The following is an 18,800-nucleotide window of genomic DNA, read 5'->3' as shown; positions in this document are numbered from 1 at the left end:
GTGAGTTTGCATCAGATTCTAAAATTTCTGTACTATATGTGTCATTACTAAGTAAATGGACTTACATTGATACCTGTCTATTGGCCTATTTAAATATGCAAATCCATGTGAAATTTACAGCTACTTATTTTCCAACCAAAACATACAAAGGCAAATGAAGTACTGATTATGTCCCAAAGAATCTGAAAAAATTTTTAGTGTAATGCAGGTAAGAGAAGCTACAAATAAAGAAGGATAGGGCTTCCCTGGTGGCGCAATGGTTGAGAGTCTGCCTGCCGATGCAGGGGACACGGGTTCGTGCCCCTGTCTGGGAAGATCCCACAGGCCGCAGAGCGGCTGGGCCCATGAGCCATGGCCGCTGAGCCTGCGCGTCCGGAGCCTGTGCTCCACAACGGGAGAGGCCACAACAGTGAGAGACCCGCGTACCGCAAAAAAAAAAAAAAAAGAAGGATAGATGGAGTATTATATAATAGAAGAAAGAAAAAGAGACAAAATCACTGGAACAGTAAGAAGCAGAGTATGGAGAACAGAAGATGCTTAGACATACAACATTCACTTTCTCCACTACAAAGCTGCACTCAGTGCAAACTCTGTAATGCCTCTCGCAATCAGCTTATTTTCCACCTAAGAGCAATAACTTGCAAGTCAGTGTAACCACAACACTTTGATAAACTTGGGTATCATACACAGCTTTTAGCAAACATTGCTTAAACTGGGTTATTGCAGCTGATGTGCAATCTCATTTTTACAATCTCAAAAGCCAGCAAGAAGAGGTATTCATGGTATTTTAAACCTGACCCTTAATTTTAGGAATCATCTCCGGAAGCTTCCCTACTAGAAGTCGCTTCTTTATATAGCCTGAATGGACACCTGAGAAGGTTGTTCTTTGAGCCTTACGGATGGATACTCATAATGAGAGAGGAAAGGAATCTCCTCCCTGACAACTAAGTCATTGATATCAACAAGATGATGATGGATGTTACAGCCAGACATACTCGTATTTTGGAAGTCACTGTAATTTTGTCATTTTGACATGAAGTTCTTTTTTTTTTGGCTGTTCCGTGTGGCTTGCAGGATCTTAGTTCCCTAACCAAGGATCAAACCCAGGCCTACGGCAGTGAAAGCGCAGAGTCCTAACCACTGGACCTCCAGGGAATTCCCAGATATGAAGTTGTTTTTCTCTAATCGATACGTCAAATATATAAAAATTCATGAGCTGACAATGATGCTAAATGGTCACTTTAGTTATCTCAATCTAGCCATATTATAGGGTAAAAAAAGAACAAAATGAGTAGGTATTTTCATAAGTCCAGTGCTTCTCAAAATTTAATGTGCACATGAATCACCTGGAGATCTTGTTAAAATGCAAATTCTGAGTCAGGTCTGAATGGGCCTGAGAACCTGCATTTCTAATGAGCTCTCAGGTGATCTCTACAAACCACACTTTGAGTAGCAAGGCCTTAATCCCTTACTGCCGTAACCTTCCTTTCTTGGTAGGATCACCACTCTGGAGATAAAAAGGTAGTCATGGTCACCACAGGTTGAAAGCTGGGAATCTTTAGCAACACCATTTGGGTCAGACTGCCTTTTCTATTCTTTGAGAGTATCATGAGGGCTCCTTTAAAATAAGGAGTGTATAAAGGTTTTAGATGTAGTATTGTAACAACTTACATATGATTTAGATTTTTTTTCCTTTGTGTGCATTTTAGACAATAGATTTGTTTAAAAAAAAAGATACATAAAAGCTTACCACAGCATAAGAAAATGGGATAACCAGAGTTCAGAAGTAATTTCCACGTTGGAGGAAGAAATTTTGTCTGAAAAATTATCCATTTTTAATAAAGGCCATAGATTATAAACTGGAGGTTTTCAATATTTCAAAGTTTAAGGTACAGAACGTGTTGTTCCAAGCAGAGAAAGAAATGGTGGCAGTTGTATTGAGCTACAATAATGTTTGGGTCCACTGGAAATAGTAAGTAGTAATCAGGTAGGTAAGTTGATTGATTGACCCACTCATTCATTCATTCCTTCATCCAGTTATTCAATAAATGTTTCCTGAGCACCTTTTATATAAAAAGATCCATGCTAGGCTAAAGCGATACAAAGATAAATCAGCCACAGACACTGTATTCAAGCTTATAATCAGTACACAGGAAAATGTCTGATTATATAGGGATAATGTACAACACTTATGGTAAAACGAATTTTTAAACCATCACTTTAATTACCCATAAAACTCTAGCAACAAAGGTGAACTTGAATACCTCTCAGAGCATGGTGAAAAGCAACAGAGATGTGGATTCAATTCAGCATCATCTTTAGTAATTATTTGAAAGTACAATTTGCATCATGAAAAACAGGTTTATGTATCTTGTGGACAATATCCCTCTATACTCTATCAATAGAAAATAAAAGCTTCTGACTTATCCTAACAAAACAAACAAACAAAAAAAATGTCACTGCCTTTCTTAAAGCTAAAGGAAGCTTTCCCTAAGTATTGAAATGTAGTTCCATGATCCTGTACTCTTTTTCAGCAATCCTAGACTACTATGATAGATATTCTGCTGGCATCAAAATTGACCATATGGTAGTCTGTATCCTTGCCACAACACTGCCTCCGTGTAGGCACCAACGCAAAAGGTCTAGAGTTATTTTTTAAAAACTATCATTATAGCAAAAGCACCCAAGAGCCTACTTAAAGAAGCTCCCACTGGCCTAAGATTTGAACATCAGAGAGAACAATTATTGCAAAGGAATGAAACACATCAAATACATAAAATCCATTCGTTTACAACGATACCCTACACCTCCCCAAAACCCTTCATTGTTCACTCTTGGAGGCTGCTAACACACTGGCTCATCACTCTTGAGTATTGACAAACAAAGGGAATAATCACATATTTATCTTACTGTACTTTACAGTAGCCAGAGTCCATGATGGTAAATTCTTCTCCATAGAATTCCAATTAACAAATGCAGAAGGAATAATAGAATTAGAAAATCACCACCTTTTAACCCTAATGAAATCCTGGAGAGAGGTAATAATTATCTATGAATGCTAAAACGAAATAAAAGATTGACAGGGGGGCTTCCCTGGTGGCGCAATGGTTGAGAGTCCGCCTGCCGATGCAGGGGACACGGGTTCGTGCCCCGGTCCGGGAAGATCCCACATGCCGCAGAGCGGCTGGGCCCGTGAGCCATGGCCGCTGAGCCTGCGCGTCCGGAGCCTGTGCTCCGCAACGGGAGAGGCCACAACAGTGAGAGGCCCATGTACCAGGAAAAAAAAAAAAAAAAAAGATTGACAGGGAAAGTGATAATGGAGGGGATCAAATGAACACCTCCTGAACCCACTAATCTATTTTAAGACAATCAAAAGTGGGAAAGACAACCAGACATAATATATGCCTCGTGATGCTGATGCAATAAGTGTACAGCACTATATGTGAAGCATTCCTGTCTAAAAAACTGAACCTGAGTATGATCAAACCTTTGGATATAAACACCAAGTTATAGCAAATACAGGTGAAAGAACAAGTTAAGTAACACATAGGAAGCAATCGGCCAAAATGATTTCTATAACACAGGAGTAGTCAAAGTGTGGCTCTAGGACCAGCAGCTTCAGTATCAACTGGGAAACTGTTAGAAATGCCAGTTCTCAGGTCCTATCCCAGACCTACTGAATCAGAAACTCTGGGAATGGGCCTGGCAAAATGTGTCTTAACAAGACCTCCTGGTGATTTTGATGTATGCTTAAGTTTAATACCCATGGCTGTAAAAAATTAATGATGGGAAAAAAAAGGTAGGGGAAGGGGGACTGCTATAGAATAAAAGACTTAAGAGACATTAAAAACAAAACAAAATTAAGTGCCATGGAGGGTTACACCTCTGATATCCTGAAAACTTATTTTAATCCAATTTAAAAATAATTATAGGAATCAGTATTGCGGCAAAAAGAAACATTGAGTTTATACAACCATTTAATTTATAGGGAATGAGTAATTCGATTCTTACAGAAATTGGAAAAGGGCCATGAATAATGCATTACTTTTCCTCATATTCTGTAACTTTCTTTTGTTTGGCTCTTTTGGTCCTTATTTTCCCTCTGTCATTAGCTCTTCAAATAGACCCCTGAGCTAAGTAGAAGAGTCATCATGAAGAAATCAGCAAATACATTAGAAAATGTTACTTACGTTATGTCTATGACAGAAGTTAAGAGCTTGAAGTGTTCGTCATAACATACTTTTGATCATTCCATCAGCAACTCTGGGGGAAAAAACAAAAAAGGAAATGAAAACTCCTATGATAGGGTTTCAGCAGCAGAACTGGGAATAGAAATGGAATGGGAGGGGCTTGTCATGGCCAAAGGATGCAGCGCAAAGGGAGTCTGGGAAATTTTTTTTTTTTAATGTTTTAACGAAAATTGCTTTACTACTTTTTCTTTTGGTTATATAATTTTTGCTGTGTAATTTGAAATTTTTACATCTGTAAAAATGATCCATGCTTATCATGAAAATTCAAACAATATAGAAAAGTAAAGAAATAAAAAGTGTTGACTCAAATCTTGCTAGCTCAAAATAATTGCTGTAGCTTATAGTGACTGTCCCTTTAGGAATCTCTGTTTCTCTCCCTCTCTCTGTCTCTCTCTGCAGTTACCTTTTAATATTAAATAAATACATTCATATGGTTCAATATTTTTAAAGTTAAAAGAATATCCATGAAGAATTCTCTCATACCTGCCTTGCCAATCATTTCATCCTCTGCAACTTCCCCTGCCTCTTTCAGAAACATCCTATGCATTGAGGTACAGATACTAATATGTATACATATATTTCAGTGGCCAAGGATTTCATTATATGGATGTATCATAATTTACTTAGTTAGTCCCCATTGATGAGCAATTAGGCCTGACACGATTTTCATTTCTAGAAGCAATGCTTCAGTGAATATCTACTCATCCATCTATGGAAGTTGTGGAGTTATCTTTTTAAGGTAAGTTCTAGAAGTGGGATTTCTGGGACCTATGGTAGGCACATGTTACATTTTGATCCTGCAAGTATGAACTTCAGGTAGACCTGAGACTTGGTTTTGCAGGAAAAAAGACATTCTTGAAGGTTGACCTTCAATTCATCCAATTCATGTTGGTGGTAAACACTCAAGCATGTGCCAGGGTTGTTTTATAACAGTTACCTATGCCTGGTAAGCAGGCAGGTACACAGCCAGGGGAGGCTGGGGAGAATAAAGGGCCCTTGAGAATGGGAAGCTGGGAGCTTCTTGCCCCTGAAGATTCCTCACTCTGTGGAAAATATTGGGGAGTGTTTTCCATCGGGGAATTGGGGATCTGGGCAACTTGTATTCTGTCTGGGAGTACTTAGTGTATTTTGTGTAACCATTTCTATAAATTGCAGCAATTACATTCCCTTTAACTTTTCTGTTGATGTCTTTCCATTGCTCACATCACTGTCCCAGGATGATGGCTTCACAGTTACATACGGCCAAACTACCCTCACTAAGCAAGGTTGTACATATTTACACGCCCACCAAGCATCTGTGCATTTGAGTCCCTATCTCCTCATTGTCTTGCCAACATTCCGTTTTGCCAGTGTTATGTTTGCCAAGCTGTGGTTAAAATAAAAAGATATCTCACTTTGGTTTTCATTAATTTCATTTCATTAATTACTAATGATTTTAATTTTCACATTATTGAACATTAAACTTCTCTCCTTTTGTGTATTTTCTGTTCATGCCCTTTATTGCTTTTCGATTGGTCTAGTTCCTCTTCTTTAAATTGATTTATGAAGACTCAATGTATGTCAGAGTCTACATAGATGCTGTAAATATTTTTCTCAGTGTGTTGTTTGCTTTTCAGCCCTCTTCGCGTAGATGATGTTGTTGTTGGCATATTTTCAAAAATCTGAAACCACAAGATTTTTTTTTCACTAAATGTTCTACTGTAAGGATTTTTTGATTAAAAAATGTAAAATTACCTAATATTCCAAACACTCGCATCACTCAGTTTTAATATTTTATCATATTTGGATATTTAAATCATGTGTTTAGATCACTTTTTAAAAACTGAACTCATTATCGTGCAGATGGAGCTGGTCTTGCAGAACAGTGGGCTGGCCTGTGTGTGACGCAGGTATGGCACCAGTGACAAGACATGTTAGGTCTGGGTAAACACCAAGAAATAGCAACCACTGAATGGAGGTATTTTGCTCAGAGCAGTTTCCCCATCTCAGATCACAGTGACGGTGTCAAGCCCTTGGCATCAGTGATCTGGTGGCAGCCTTTTGACTCTAGCTCTTCTCAGTATTGTGAAAGCACCTAATTCTCAGTATTAAGTCCCTTTCCACTTAAAATGTCTAGAGTGGTTTTTATTTCCTATACTGAATTCTGGTATAACTTTATCCTCTCCCTCCTTTACCTAAGAGCCAAGCCTGAGACTACATTATTTATATTTTTTTAATGAGGCAGAAGGAATAGTACAGCCATTTGTGCACAGAGTTCAAACCCCAGCCGTGCTGCTTCCTAGTTTTATAACCTTGGGCAAGTTATTTGTGCTTTCACTTTTCCTGGAATAATACCTCACAAGTTTATTGAGAAGTCTATCCCTTAAGAGCCTGGGTATTAAAACATAGGTTCAGGATATGAGGGTCTGGGGTCAGACGAGGTGAGTAGATGGGGCTGACACCAAGTGCAAAGACACAAAGAGCCTGAAGAGGATGGGGAGAGGCCCTGAGGTGAGAAAGAGCTGGGAGTGTGGCGGCCAGTGTGGCTAAAGCGTGAGTGAAGCTGCTGAGGCTGGCGGGGGCCAGACCCCCGAGGGCCTTCTCAATCTGGGTCAGGAATTTGCACTTTACTCTAAGTTCAAAGGGAAGTCATTGAAAGGACTCAAGAAGGCAAGTGACATATATAGAGAATGGATTTCTGGGGCAGAGTGGATAAAGGGAGGTTAATTCGGAGGCTAATTTAATAATCCAGGTGAGATCTAGTGGTTTAGATGAGGCTGGTAGAGGTGGAGGCAAGGGAGTGGATCTCAGTCTTGGGAGGAGGGCTTCCCTGGTGGCACAGTGGTTAGGAATCCGCCTGCCAATGCAGGGGACACGGGTTTGAGCCCTGGTCCGGGAGGATCCCACATGCCGTGGAGCAACTAAGCCCGTGTGCCACAACTACTGAGCCTGCACCCTAGAGCCCGCGAGCCACCACTACCAAGCCCATGCGCCCTAGAGCCCGCGCACTGCAACTATGAAGCCCACGCGCCTAGAGCCCGTGCTCTGCAACAAGAGAAGCCACCGCAATGAGAAGCCCGCGTGCCGCAACTAGAGAAAGACCGCGCGTAGCAATGAAGACCCATCGCAGCCAAAAAAAAAAAAAAAATCCTGAGAGGAACTGTCAGGAGTAACACATGGCCCTATTCATGTAGAAACAGAACGCTTGTGCTGGTCCACAGACTCTAGGCACCAGGATCCAGTACTGGAACTGGGAATCCAGGTAGGGCCAAGGGTTCAGAGACTGGCAGAACCCTGGTTACTAGTATTAGTAACACCGAACTAGGCATGAAGCAATGTCCTAAGAAACTCCCCAGCTATTGTTGTGAAAGAGGGGTATTTAAGGGCACCTCACAGGAAGAGTCATGGCTTCTGTTCAAAACAGAATCCTTCCGTGATCTCAGATTCCAAGAAGGCAGATTCCATTTTAGGCAAAACAACATTTATACAAAATAACAACTACAAACAAATACCGCTGATCTTAGGAAGAGGAGATAGTTATCAAAGAGAATACAGATTCACACAGTGTTCATTCCAGAAAGGTAGAGCATTGCAACATTATTCAGCCACACTCAGCATTTTTCAAGGCATTTTGGAGTGAAATAAAACTTTCTGTAGAAACCAACTGATACTCTGTGTTTAAATAGTATACTTTGGTGAGCGCACAAACAAATACTGGAATAGTGAAGGCCTGAAAGCAAAAACTAGACATTCTGGTTCAAGCCCGTAGGGGTTAATAAGGGTGACAGGGTCAGGGAATTCAGACTGGGTCACTCAGAGGCTGCTCTCTTAGCCATTCAGGGGAATCTCCTGGCACTGACATCAGAGCTCATTATCTTTGTTTTAGTTTGTTATATAACTTGACATGGAAAACTTGATTTCATTATCAGTACCCAAGATGAATTGAGTTCTTCTCTGTAAACCTTTGTTATCCTAGAATAAAATCCAACCTTTACTGTGGCCTACCAGCCTCTTAATGATTTCACTTCTATTAACTCTCCCCACCCCCATCTCCTATCACATTCCCACCGACCTCCACTCTGGCCCAGTTAGCCTCTGCTATTCCCTGAACAGACCTCCAAAGCTTTGTTTTTATTGTTCCACCTACGCCCCTCATCAGGCATTCTCTAATCCCTCAGTGTGCTTTATTGTTCTCCAAAGGCTTGTAACTCTGCAAGGGCTTTACCTTGTCCATTATTGTAGCTCCGGGGCCTAGAACAGTAACTGGTACCTAATAGGTCCTCAACTAAGCTTCCTTAGCTGGCACTCTCAGAAACTGTATAAACTAACACCCTGTAATCAATCCCTTTTTGCTTTAACTACCTAGAGTGAATTCTGTAGTTGAATCCTGATTAGTTCAGAATATGATACCAGAAGTGGGTATGGGAAACAAAGTCAAGGCCTTGGGCATGTAGGCTATCTGACTTAGCTGGGTCTGAAGGCAGGGGGATCTAATTACCATTAGTGGCTGGAACACTGGTAAATGGGCACCCAGTGATGAACCAATTATTTACATAATCACCTGTGGTCATCTGGAATGAAGTGCCTATTCAGGGCAGGGCTTTGCTGGACTGAATGTCATTGAACAATATGGGAACATATGGGAAAGTAATAAAAGAAAAGCGGGCTGGGCTGGCTGTTTCTCACTCCACTGGAAAAATTAAAGAAAAAACAAAAGGACAGCTTTAGGGCTTTGATATTTTGGTTCAAGGCACAGTTAGGAAACCAGAAGTTTCAATGGTTGCCCTTATTTTTTGTATTTTTAAGACTCACTCCATTGACCATTGGAATTACCCTGAGATGACTGAAAAATCAGACGCCGAGAATAGTCCTGCAGGGTGCTAAATGACAACACAGGTTGAATTTATGTGAGGTTAATTAATTTCTCAGTTAATTAACTGAGAGATATACTTTGAGAATTGAAATGTGGCACTTTGGGAGTATTCATAGAACTAAGAGCATCCCAACTTCCTGCCAAAGGTCTCTTCTCATGTGAAGTAGCCCCCGAGCTTGTGTGATGAGGCTGCTTTTGCCTTGTTGAGGACCCCCCTAATGATCTCACTTGAGGCAGCTGTGTTGCATGTGGGGTGGCTGCCAATTCTCCTCAAGGCTCCTTTCCCTGCTACCCGTCAAGGTCTCCAAACCTTGACTGAAGTCAGATCCCAGCATGTCCCAAGGGGGCTATTACAAAGTCAAAGAGAGGGAGAGAAGATTTACACAGCAAAAAGAACTATACAATTATGCTAATTTATACTGTAGAATGTATGTGGAAATGGATTTCATAAGTGTAGGACCAGAGAGGAGGAAACAAGATTTCAGACTTGGGCGGATTATAACAGTATGGGCTCATTTATTAGCGAGCCTGGTTTCAGTAAACTCCCTGGAGCAGTTAGGAGTGAGTCTAGTTGACTGCTGCACTGGTTTGACTGCTGCACTGGTTGATCGCTGCATTTGGTGATTGCTGCATTGGTTGATTGGAACCTGGACTAAATGGTTGCCTGTGCCAAATGAAGTTGCAATGCCAGAAATTCATTGGTAAAATGAGGAGGAAGAAATCCAAAGTTTTGAGGAGACAGGAGTGTTAGAGAGGATTTGTCACAGGCAACATGCTCCTCTATGTCTCTCCAAAGTATCTAATGGTAGCACTAATCTACATTCGTCCCCAAATCTGCAGTATTGCTTTCAGTTTTCTATTTTGGTAAAGAAACAGCATGCCAGACGCTTCTACTAGGCTCCTCCCACCATAGCAGCCTTCATTCCTTGGATCAGAGCCAAGTGGCTCTTGTTCCATTTGCTAGTGTACCTATTTCCACTATCCAGTTAGGAAATGGGGAAATAACCCCAAGGATGGATTCCTGGACTTTCTAGGACTGCCAGGAGATGGATTCAAGTCAAAATTTCATTTGCCACCTGACTCTCACTAAGCTGCCCATCACCCCCCCACACACACACACACACAAACTGGTGAACCACAGTGGCTTTCAAAGTCACCGGTGATTGGCTTTACTGCAGAGCACTGACCAGAAATTCCTGAAAGACTGGGTAGCTCTCTTTTCCCAGTACACAACTATCCTGGTAAATGGCCACAGACCATCCTGGGGTAGGCTAAGAGGAAGAATTAAGTACATACATATGATGTTATTGCAGGGCTATTCCCCAAGGAGAGCTGCTGGCTCCCCTTTATTCATGAGGCCCTGGGTCTGCAAACTGGCTATTATGGTGACTCAAGCCAGGCCTCTAGTTACTAGTTTATGTAGAAGAAATAGAACCTTAGTGACCTGCCCATCTCCTTTGTGTGGGAGAACCCATGGTCAGACCAAACCATTCTGTTCACCACTCTGGCTCTGTTGCCTATTACAGTAACTTCTGGAAGTGAAGCACTCCTTCTTGGCCTCTGCCATCCAGGGCGCCAATCACCCCCAGGAAATCAGGAAGCCATTTCAAAGGAAGACTCTCCCTGCTTCATATCTGGGACACGACGCTGGTGTTCTTCTAACTAATGCATTTCTTAATGCTCATGATTCACTGCCATCCTCCACCAATCCACACCCATAGTCGTATGGGTAATTATCTATGATCAGTTAATTGAGAAGGAAATTAAGCCTTTTATATGTCAATTACACCTCAGCAAAGCTGAATTTTTTTTAAAAAAGAAATTGAAACATGATTTACAGATGTACATGATGTGCTGTCGCCAGCCAGAAGTGGATAGCTGTAGTTTTATAAACCCATATGGTAGTTTTCACACACTGACAGTCATTTATAATTGTTCCTTTAAATATCTTCATTAGATTTTAAGCTTCTTGAAGGCAGGATTAGCCCATTTTGTATAGTGCAATGATAGTAAAGGGAAATCCTTCCTGTTGGTAGGGTGGTAATTCCTATCACATTACCAATTAGCTTACTTATTGTACCTATTTGGTTTTTTTTTTGGCCATGCTGTGTGGCTTGCAGGATCTTAGCTTCCCAACCAGGGACTGAACCCGTGCCCTCGGCAGTGAAAGCGCCGAGTCCTAACCACTGGACTGCCAGGGAATTCCCTCCTATTATACCTATTTTGAACAGAGAAGGATCTTAGAGAATGGGAATAGATTATTTTAAATTTAATCAGATGATACCAGTTGCAGTTGTTTAAGTACATGTAGTTTCTTGACTGGAGCAAATCCAACACAGTCTCAGTACTCAGTATGCAGCCATTGATCTAACAAATGCTTTTCCCTCTATCCAAGTAGAGGACACCAGAAGCTTTCACTTGGCAGGGGAAGCAGTACACTTTCACCATCTTACTTCAGTGTTAAATTAGTTCTTCTTTATGATACAATTTAGTCCTCAAGTCTCATGACTATCTCACCATCCCACAGGTCTCATCCCACACTTCCACTACCTTGATCATCTCATATCTACACACCAGTTATTTCTTCAAACTGTGAATTTACCCTAATAAACAATGGTTGAATAGGCTTGGTATGTATGCTGTCTGGTTGTTTACCTCTGTTTACTATTCACTGGGTTTATACTCTCTTGGCTGTTATTTAAGTAGATTTTAAGATGGGAGTGAAAGCAGACGAATGTTTTTAATTAATCATTGCTATCTGGAAGTACCCAGCATTTCAGAGAAAGAGTGGCTTATTCTGCATTGTTCATATTTGCATTCCTCTATGTAGATCCAAGTCTCAGGGCTGACCCAAAGCACTTTGGATACACTGGAACTGCTATACACACTAGTAAAACACACTAAATACACCAAATACACTTTCCACTAGAGTGGAAAGTAGGGTAGTTCAGAGGTCCTTGTGGTTGCTAAATACATACAGAACAAAAGAGTTCCTTGAATATGCCTTGTCCTTTCTCACATCTGGGCATTCCACCAAGATTGTCCACCTGGCCAACTCTTCCCTTTTTCAAAGTCTCAGCCCAAATGGTTCCTTCTCTGCAGAAACTTCCTGATACCCCAGGACCAACAGATGTTGGAGATGCTCCTCTCTTGTATCCTGAGCACCAATGGTAACCCAGTCTACATTGTCATTTGTAATTGCTACTTTGAATATCTGTCTCTTCATTAGATTTTAAGCTTCTTGAGGACAGGATTGTGCCATTACATCTTTCTGTTCTCTGCACCAGCAGAAGTGTTCAGTAAAATATTTCTGAAGTGAGTGAATAACAGAATGCTGCACACTAAAGAAGCTATTAAGATGAATTAGATATGAATTCTGCACTCAAAAAACTTATAGTCTGGGAAGAGAGAGAGTATGCACATAAAAACATGTAAGGTAGTAAGTGCCAAGTACCATAACAGGGATGAAAATAAAATTCCATGGGTATTCAAAGGAAGGAAGCAATTCCACCCAGATAGAGAAATCTCAGAGATGGTAAGAATATCTAGGATTTCACATTTTAAAGATTATGAGAGAGATAGGGAAAGTGGAAAAGGTTAGAATATTCTAGGTTAAAGGAAGAGCATGAGTTAAGTCCTATAGGCAGGAAGGCTTAGGGTACACAGAAGGAAAAGAAAGATGTTCAGTTCAATTAAACTGGTACATGGATTATATGTATTGTAGGTTTCATTTTCAGGGCCTTGAACAATACATGACGTTAATCATACATTTCTAATTTTATGAAAATGTATGTTAACTTATAAATTAATTTATATGATGGCTGAACACATCTGTCCTCTAAAGCCAAAATACAAAATCCTATTTAGCTCATAATAAAGCTGAACCATGAATTAATTCATCATTTTAACTGTTTTAAAAATTAATTTTTATTTAAAAAATAAAATACGTGCATTTTATTGGGACAACAGCCTGGAACAACAGTAGGAGTTCACTAAAATTTTTTTTGAATGAATATATATTGTAACTGGGTGTTAATCTTTTTAGAAATATGATTTGCAAAATCTACATATGTAGATATGAAATTATATTAATTCTTCATCTGGCAAATAATTTACCTAATTTGTCACTTCTTTTTTAGTTTTGTTTATGGTACTTTTTGTCAAAGGGAATCTCTAAAATGAATATGATGTATATTTGGCAGTTGGAGTTCCCTTTATTCTTTTTAAAAAATTTCTTGGTTTATGGGACTTCTCTGGTGGTCCAGTGGCTAAGACTCCATGCTCCCAATGCAAGGGGCCTGGGTTCGAACACTGGTCAGGGAACTAGATCCCGCATGCACGCCGCAATGAAGATCCCACATGAGTCCATGAAGACCACGTGTGCCGCAAGTAAGACCGGCACAGCCAAATAAATAAATATTTAAAAAGATTTTTTTTCTTGGTTTAGTCTAAGTTTTTCAAGTTAAGAAAAACCAGTTGGCATTCTGATTCGATTTTTGTGCAATAAATAAATAAATCAGGGAGGCAGAATCTATATAATAATGAACATTTCCATCCAGAAATATATGTTCATTTAAACAAAATCCCTTACGTATCTCAGTTTTGTAACTGTCTTTAGGTAGAGTCTGAACAATTCTTTTTTACCTTTATTCCTAAACTTTTTTGTGTTGATATTTGAATGGGATCCTTCTCCACTAGATTTTCTAAAGCACTGATTGATACAAAAGCTGTTAATTTTTGTGTGTGGAATTTGGAGTGCTGTGGTCACTATACTGAATTCCATTAGTTTTAGTAACGCTAGGTAATTCTGTTAGATTTTGTTGAATAATAATATCATGCAAATAATGGCAATTTTATCTCATTTTCCAAAATTATATATCCTATTTGTTTTTCTTAGTACATTACATTGGCTTGAGCTCTTATGTCTTGTTTCTCACTTTAGTGACAGTTTCTTCAGTATTTTATCATTGAATATAAAATTAGCTATTTATTTGAAGAATTTTTGTGTGTGTGCATGCATGTGTGTGTGTGTGTGTGTGTGTGTAAAGAGTATTTTAATCCTAGTTTGCTAAGGTTTTTTGTTTTAGTAACCAGGAAAGGATGTTGAATTTATCAACTGCTTTTTACAATTTTATCAAACTTATGTACTTTTTCTCCTTTAAACTATTAGTGAATTATATGAATACATTTCCTAATATTGAACTGTGCTTCATTCCTTGAATTCAGATAATCTAACATATAATTTAGCCTTGAAATACATTGTGATTTATATTTGCAGTAAATTTGTCTATTAAATACTATATATTATATTTACTCTAGGTTAATAGTCATTTGCCCTTTGAATACATCCTAAATTGAGACTGGAGAGGGAGAGCCAGCAGATACATCTGGGTAGAAAGGGGCTCAGATGTGAAATTTGCCATAGTTAATCCCACACATAATGAAACTGGGAACCGGCCACACAGAATTTCAGTTTCTGGATTACTTACCCGTTTGGGTTTCTTTCCAGCTCATTTAAAAGTGTATGATCACAGTATTCAAAAACTAAATGCATTTTCCTTTTTCTCCTGAACACCTCAGTGAGGTGCACAAGATTTGGGTGTTTTAATTGCTGCAAAGGAATTGAAATACAAAGTTTGGTGATGTGTTTCCTGTAATCGTTTCTCCCAGACCCCTTACAATTTTAAGAGGAAAAGGCCTTGTTCATCATTCTCTCTGCATCTCTTGCAGAGAATTTTACTACAGTTACTCACAAGAGAAACTACTCTTAGTATCATAGAATCTTAAAGTTGGAAGAAATTTAAGAATTTACCTAATATACCCCATAATAAAGGATAACTAAGCTGCTTGGATCTCTCTGGAGACAGCAAATAAAGTACAACTTAAAATCTAAGCACTAAAATAAAAAATTCTTTATGCATTTAGTGGAAATTCTAAATACACAAGTCATAAAATGACCTTAATATAGAATGGTAATGGAATTATTGAGTAAAAGACTATAAAAAGCATCAATACCCATCTATACCCAATCATATTGGCATAGATTTAATGTAAATGTCAGCTGGATTTAAACCCAGCCTGGACTTTAGTGTTGGCTCTCAGAAATACTAGATTTCAACCCTCAAATCTCATTAAACTCCATATTCTAGGAGTCTCTACAGTTAGTCTGTGTTTTAAATTTATTTATCTTATTTTCAGCTCTGTTCTTTGAGTCTCTTGTTCTGTCTTATGCTTATGTTTAATCTGTTAAATTCAATTCCCAAACTGAAGCATTTCACAAGGCAGCCTCTGTTTAATGTCGTAAACCAAAGGAAAAACCCTGATTAAGTAAAATAATCTATCACTAAAGTAACTACATAATTTATCATCCAACCAGGGTAACTAATGTAAACCAGGACTGTCCCAGGCAAATCGGCACATGTGGCCACCCTGCCTATAGGTAAGGTGACTGTATAATTTCACATACGAACCAGTATGCTTTTTAAAGAAGACGCTAGCCAGACAAAAAGGGGTGCCAACCAAACTGAACACTGGGAGAAAAGCTATAAACCAGGACATCTGATCACTCCTACTTATAACTCATCTTCCTCTTGTTTTCCCAGTATAGTAGACAAATCTACTTTCCAAACCCTTGGTACCATTTACTCAGAAAGCTATATAAAGAGAGAGAATGCAGTTTTTTGTATACAGTAGAAGCTCAATAAATATTTTGCAGGCCCAGTAGACAGTCTTAAGTATGGAACCTCATACAGTATCCTCTCCCTTATCTGTAAGCACAACTTGACCAAAAAAACAGAACAAAAAAAAATCACCCTGTGATTATATGCCTGATTATATGGAAAAGGAATCCGTTATACATTAACGATATGCCCAGAGCACCAAATCAATTTGTTTTCTACGTGTTCCACTGCCTAAAAGAGCAGAAAGGCAAACAGTGGAGGAAACAGGTAACACAGATAAGCCAGTTGCTTTGTACTGAGGCAAAAACTTTAGAATGGGGGTGAAATAATCTCTTCCAGGAGAGCCAGGGATTCACAGATGCTACAGCTGGATGTGAAGGCAAGGTTTAACCTTGTCAAGTCTCCTGTCTTTGGGCAGATCGGCAATTTATACCTTCTTTGCAAACCAAATTAACTTAGCCCAGAAAAACAATGACTTGTCTAAGGTAAAACAGGTAATAAGGAGGGGAAAATCAAAGCGAATTTAAATAACAGGAGTATGTGAGGAAAGTAAGGTAGATTTATCACCGAAGGGATCTCCTCAGGGCACGCATGGGTGGAACACACCAAAGGCAGGAAAGCTGTACCTTCTGAGAGCCATCACCGGAGACCAAAGTGAGTGGGAATCTGGTTATTTTTTACCTTCAAGTGCACCCTCAAATTGGGCACTTGTAACCCGGGAGGTGCTACCTGAGCATTAACTTTACTGGAAGACTTGGTGGGAGGGGGTGGATAAAAAGCATCTTCTAGTAGAAAACAGCCCATTGCCAGGTTCAGACACACCTTGTAGCTTAGCTCTGTGATGAGCTGGCTGTCTGACCAGTGCTCTCTTCTGGCTACAAGGAACAGGGAACTGTTTTTAAAATCATGATGGATGTGCTCTGGAAAACTCCGTGCATATCGAATTATATTTTAAACAAAACACTAAAACTTTTTAGTTGAGGAAAGCTGCTACAAATAATACTTGAAAAGAGCAGATAATGTAATAATTATCTCCCTTTAAAAACTGGATTTCTGGGGTTTTCCTAAAACAGATGATGCACGTCAGAAGTAAAGGTCAGGGGCTTCCCTGGTGGCGCAGTGGTTAAGAATCCACCTGCCAATGCAGGGGACACGGGTTCGAGCCCTGGTCCGGGAAGACCCCACATGCAGCGGAGCAACTAAGTCCGTGTGCCACAACTACTGAGCCTGTGCTCTAGAGCCCTCGAGCCACAACTACTGAGCCCGTGTGCCACAACTACTGAAGCCCGCGCGGCTAGAGCCTGAGCTCTGCAACAAGAGAAGCCACCGCAATGAGAAGCCCGTGCACCGCAACAAGGATTAGCCCCCGCTCTCCGCAACTAGAGAAAGCTGCGTGCAGCAACGAAGACCCAATGCAGCCAAAAAAAAATAATAAATAAAAAAATAAATTCGTAAAAAGAAAAAAAGTAAAGGTCGGCTGTGGCTGTGTGTTCTTGAGGAGATCACAGTTTTGTTGTGCAAGGTGTGGTCCACAGACAAGCAGCATCTCTGCCATCGGGGAGTTTGTTAGAAGCACAGAATCTCAGGGCGACCCCAGACCTCGACTCAGAATCTGCATTTCAACAAGGTCCCCAGGGGATTCTGATTCACGTTTATGTTTGAGAAGCACTGCCCTCTGCCTCCGTTTCCTTCCCGATAAAATAAGCGTGCTGAATGAGACGCATCTCTAAGATTTCTTATCGCTCTAAAATTGTACGATTTTTAGGATAGGAAAAAATTTACATTGAGAACTTGTGAATCTTACGTATCAAATCCTATCAGAGTAAAAATAACTTAAAACAAAACCTTTGTGTAAAATGTGTATACGTAGCTGGGGGTGATATTCAATATGTCTAGGAACCAGTGGCACGCAGGTGGGGACCAATCCATACGGATGCCTACAGGGGCCCTGGCACGGCCCTATGGGCCCCTCTGTGCCACAGGATGCTCTTTTAGTTGCTGGTTTATGGGGAGAAGGACTTGGGCAGGCGTCGGGGCTGGGGTTGTGGTGGGGAGGGCCAGGGCTGAAGGGGAGGATAAACACTGGGATGAGGGGACTTAGGACAGTGAATATTTACCAACCAGAACAGGACTTCAATTTTAACAGTCTATAGCTGTGCTCATAATATCACTTAAACATCAGAGCGGCCAAAGTCCAAAGTGATGATCAATTTATATATTGCTGATACAAAGAAATTGCAGTCCAATGGGGGAAAAAAAAATCACTTTAAAATTCTTTGTAATTTTGGCATACCCATTTCACCCAGTACAGTGATATTACAGATGTACAGAGGAAGTTAACCTACCTTCAACATGCGTATTTCCCTTAGAGCTATTTTCTTAACCACAGGATCATCTTCGGATTCCACAAATTTTTTAATAGCTACCACTTGTCCAGAGGTTTTGTTTCTGCATTTGAATACAACCCCATAAGACCCCTCTCCAATCTTAGCTAATTTCTCATACTTTTCCATTGGAGTTGAAGCGACTTAAATCACTGTATTGATTGACTTGCAGTACAGTGTTGCACCTGGAAAATAAAATGACTCAGTTTAACCACGTTACCAAGGACAGCGCTCTCACAGTTTACTATGTAAAACTAACTTGCCCAGGATGACAAAGGTTTATTTTTACTTAATTTTAAATACACTTAAAAATATCTGGACATCTATACTCGTGCTTCTCTTCATAATCGAATGACTCTTTTGTCTTTTTTTTTTTTTTTTTTTTTTTTGTGGTACGCGGGCCTCTCACTGTTGTGGCCTCTCCCGTTGCGGAGCACAGGCTCCGGACGCGCAGGCTCAGCGGCCATGGCTCACGGGTCCAGCCGCTCCGCGGCATGTGGGATCTTCCCGGACAAGGGCACGAACCCGTGTCCCCTGCATTGGCAGGCGGACTCTCAACCACTGTGCCACCAGGGAAGCCCTTTTTTTTTTTTTTAATGGCAAAGTCTGACCCAAAGTTTTAGTTTGTAATTTC

General features: G+C 40.1%; 1 protein-coding gene across 1 annotated transcript in view; it reads right to left on the bottom strand.

The window, feature by feature from the left end:
- The window catches only part of CDKL4 (cyclin dependent kinase like 4), a 50,758-nt gene that overhangs the window by 10,265 nt on the left and 21,693 nt on the right, over nt 1-18,800 (bottom strand). Inside the window, 3 exon segments of the mRNA XM_029232150.1 lie at nt 4,191-4,263; nt 14,592-14,713; nt 18,128-18,351. Of these exon segments, the coding sequence (XP_029087983.1) occupies nt 4,191-4,263; nt 14,592-14,713; nt 18,128-18,295 (363 nt within the window). The 5' untranslated portion in view covers nt 18,296-18,351.

Source organism: Monodon monoceros, unplaced genomic scaffold (assembly GCF_005190385.1).
Source record: "Monodon monoceros isolate NGI ecotype Baffin Bay Population unplaced genomic scaffold, NGI_Narwhal_1 Super_Scaffold_19, whole genome shotgun sequence".
Taxonomy (NCBI): Eukaryota; Metazoa; Chordata; class Mammalia; order Artiodactyla; family Monodontidae; genus Monodon; species Monodon monoceros.
This window is presented reverse-complemented; position numbering and strand designations above follow the sequence as displayed.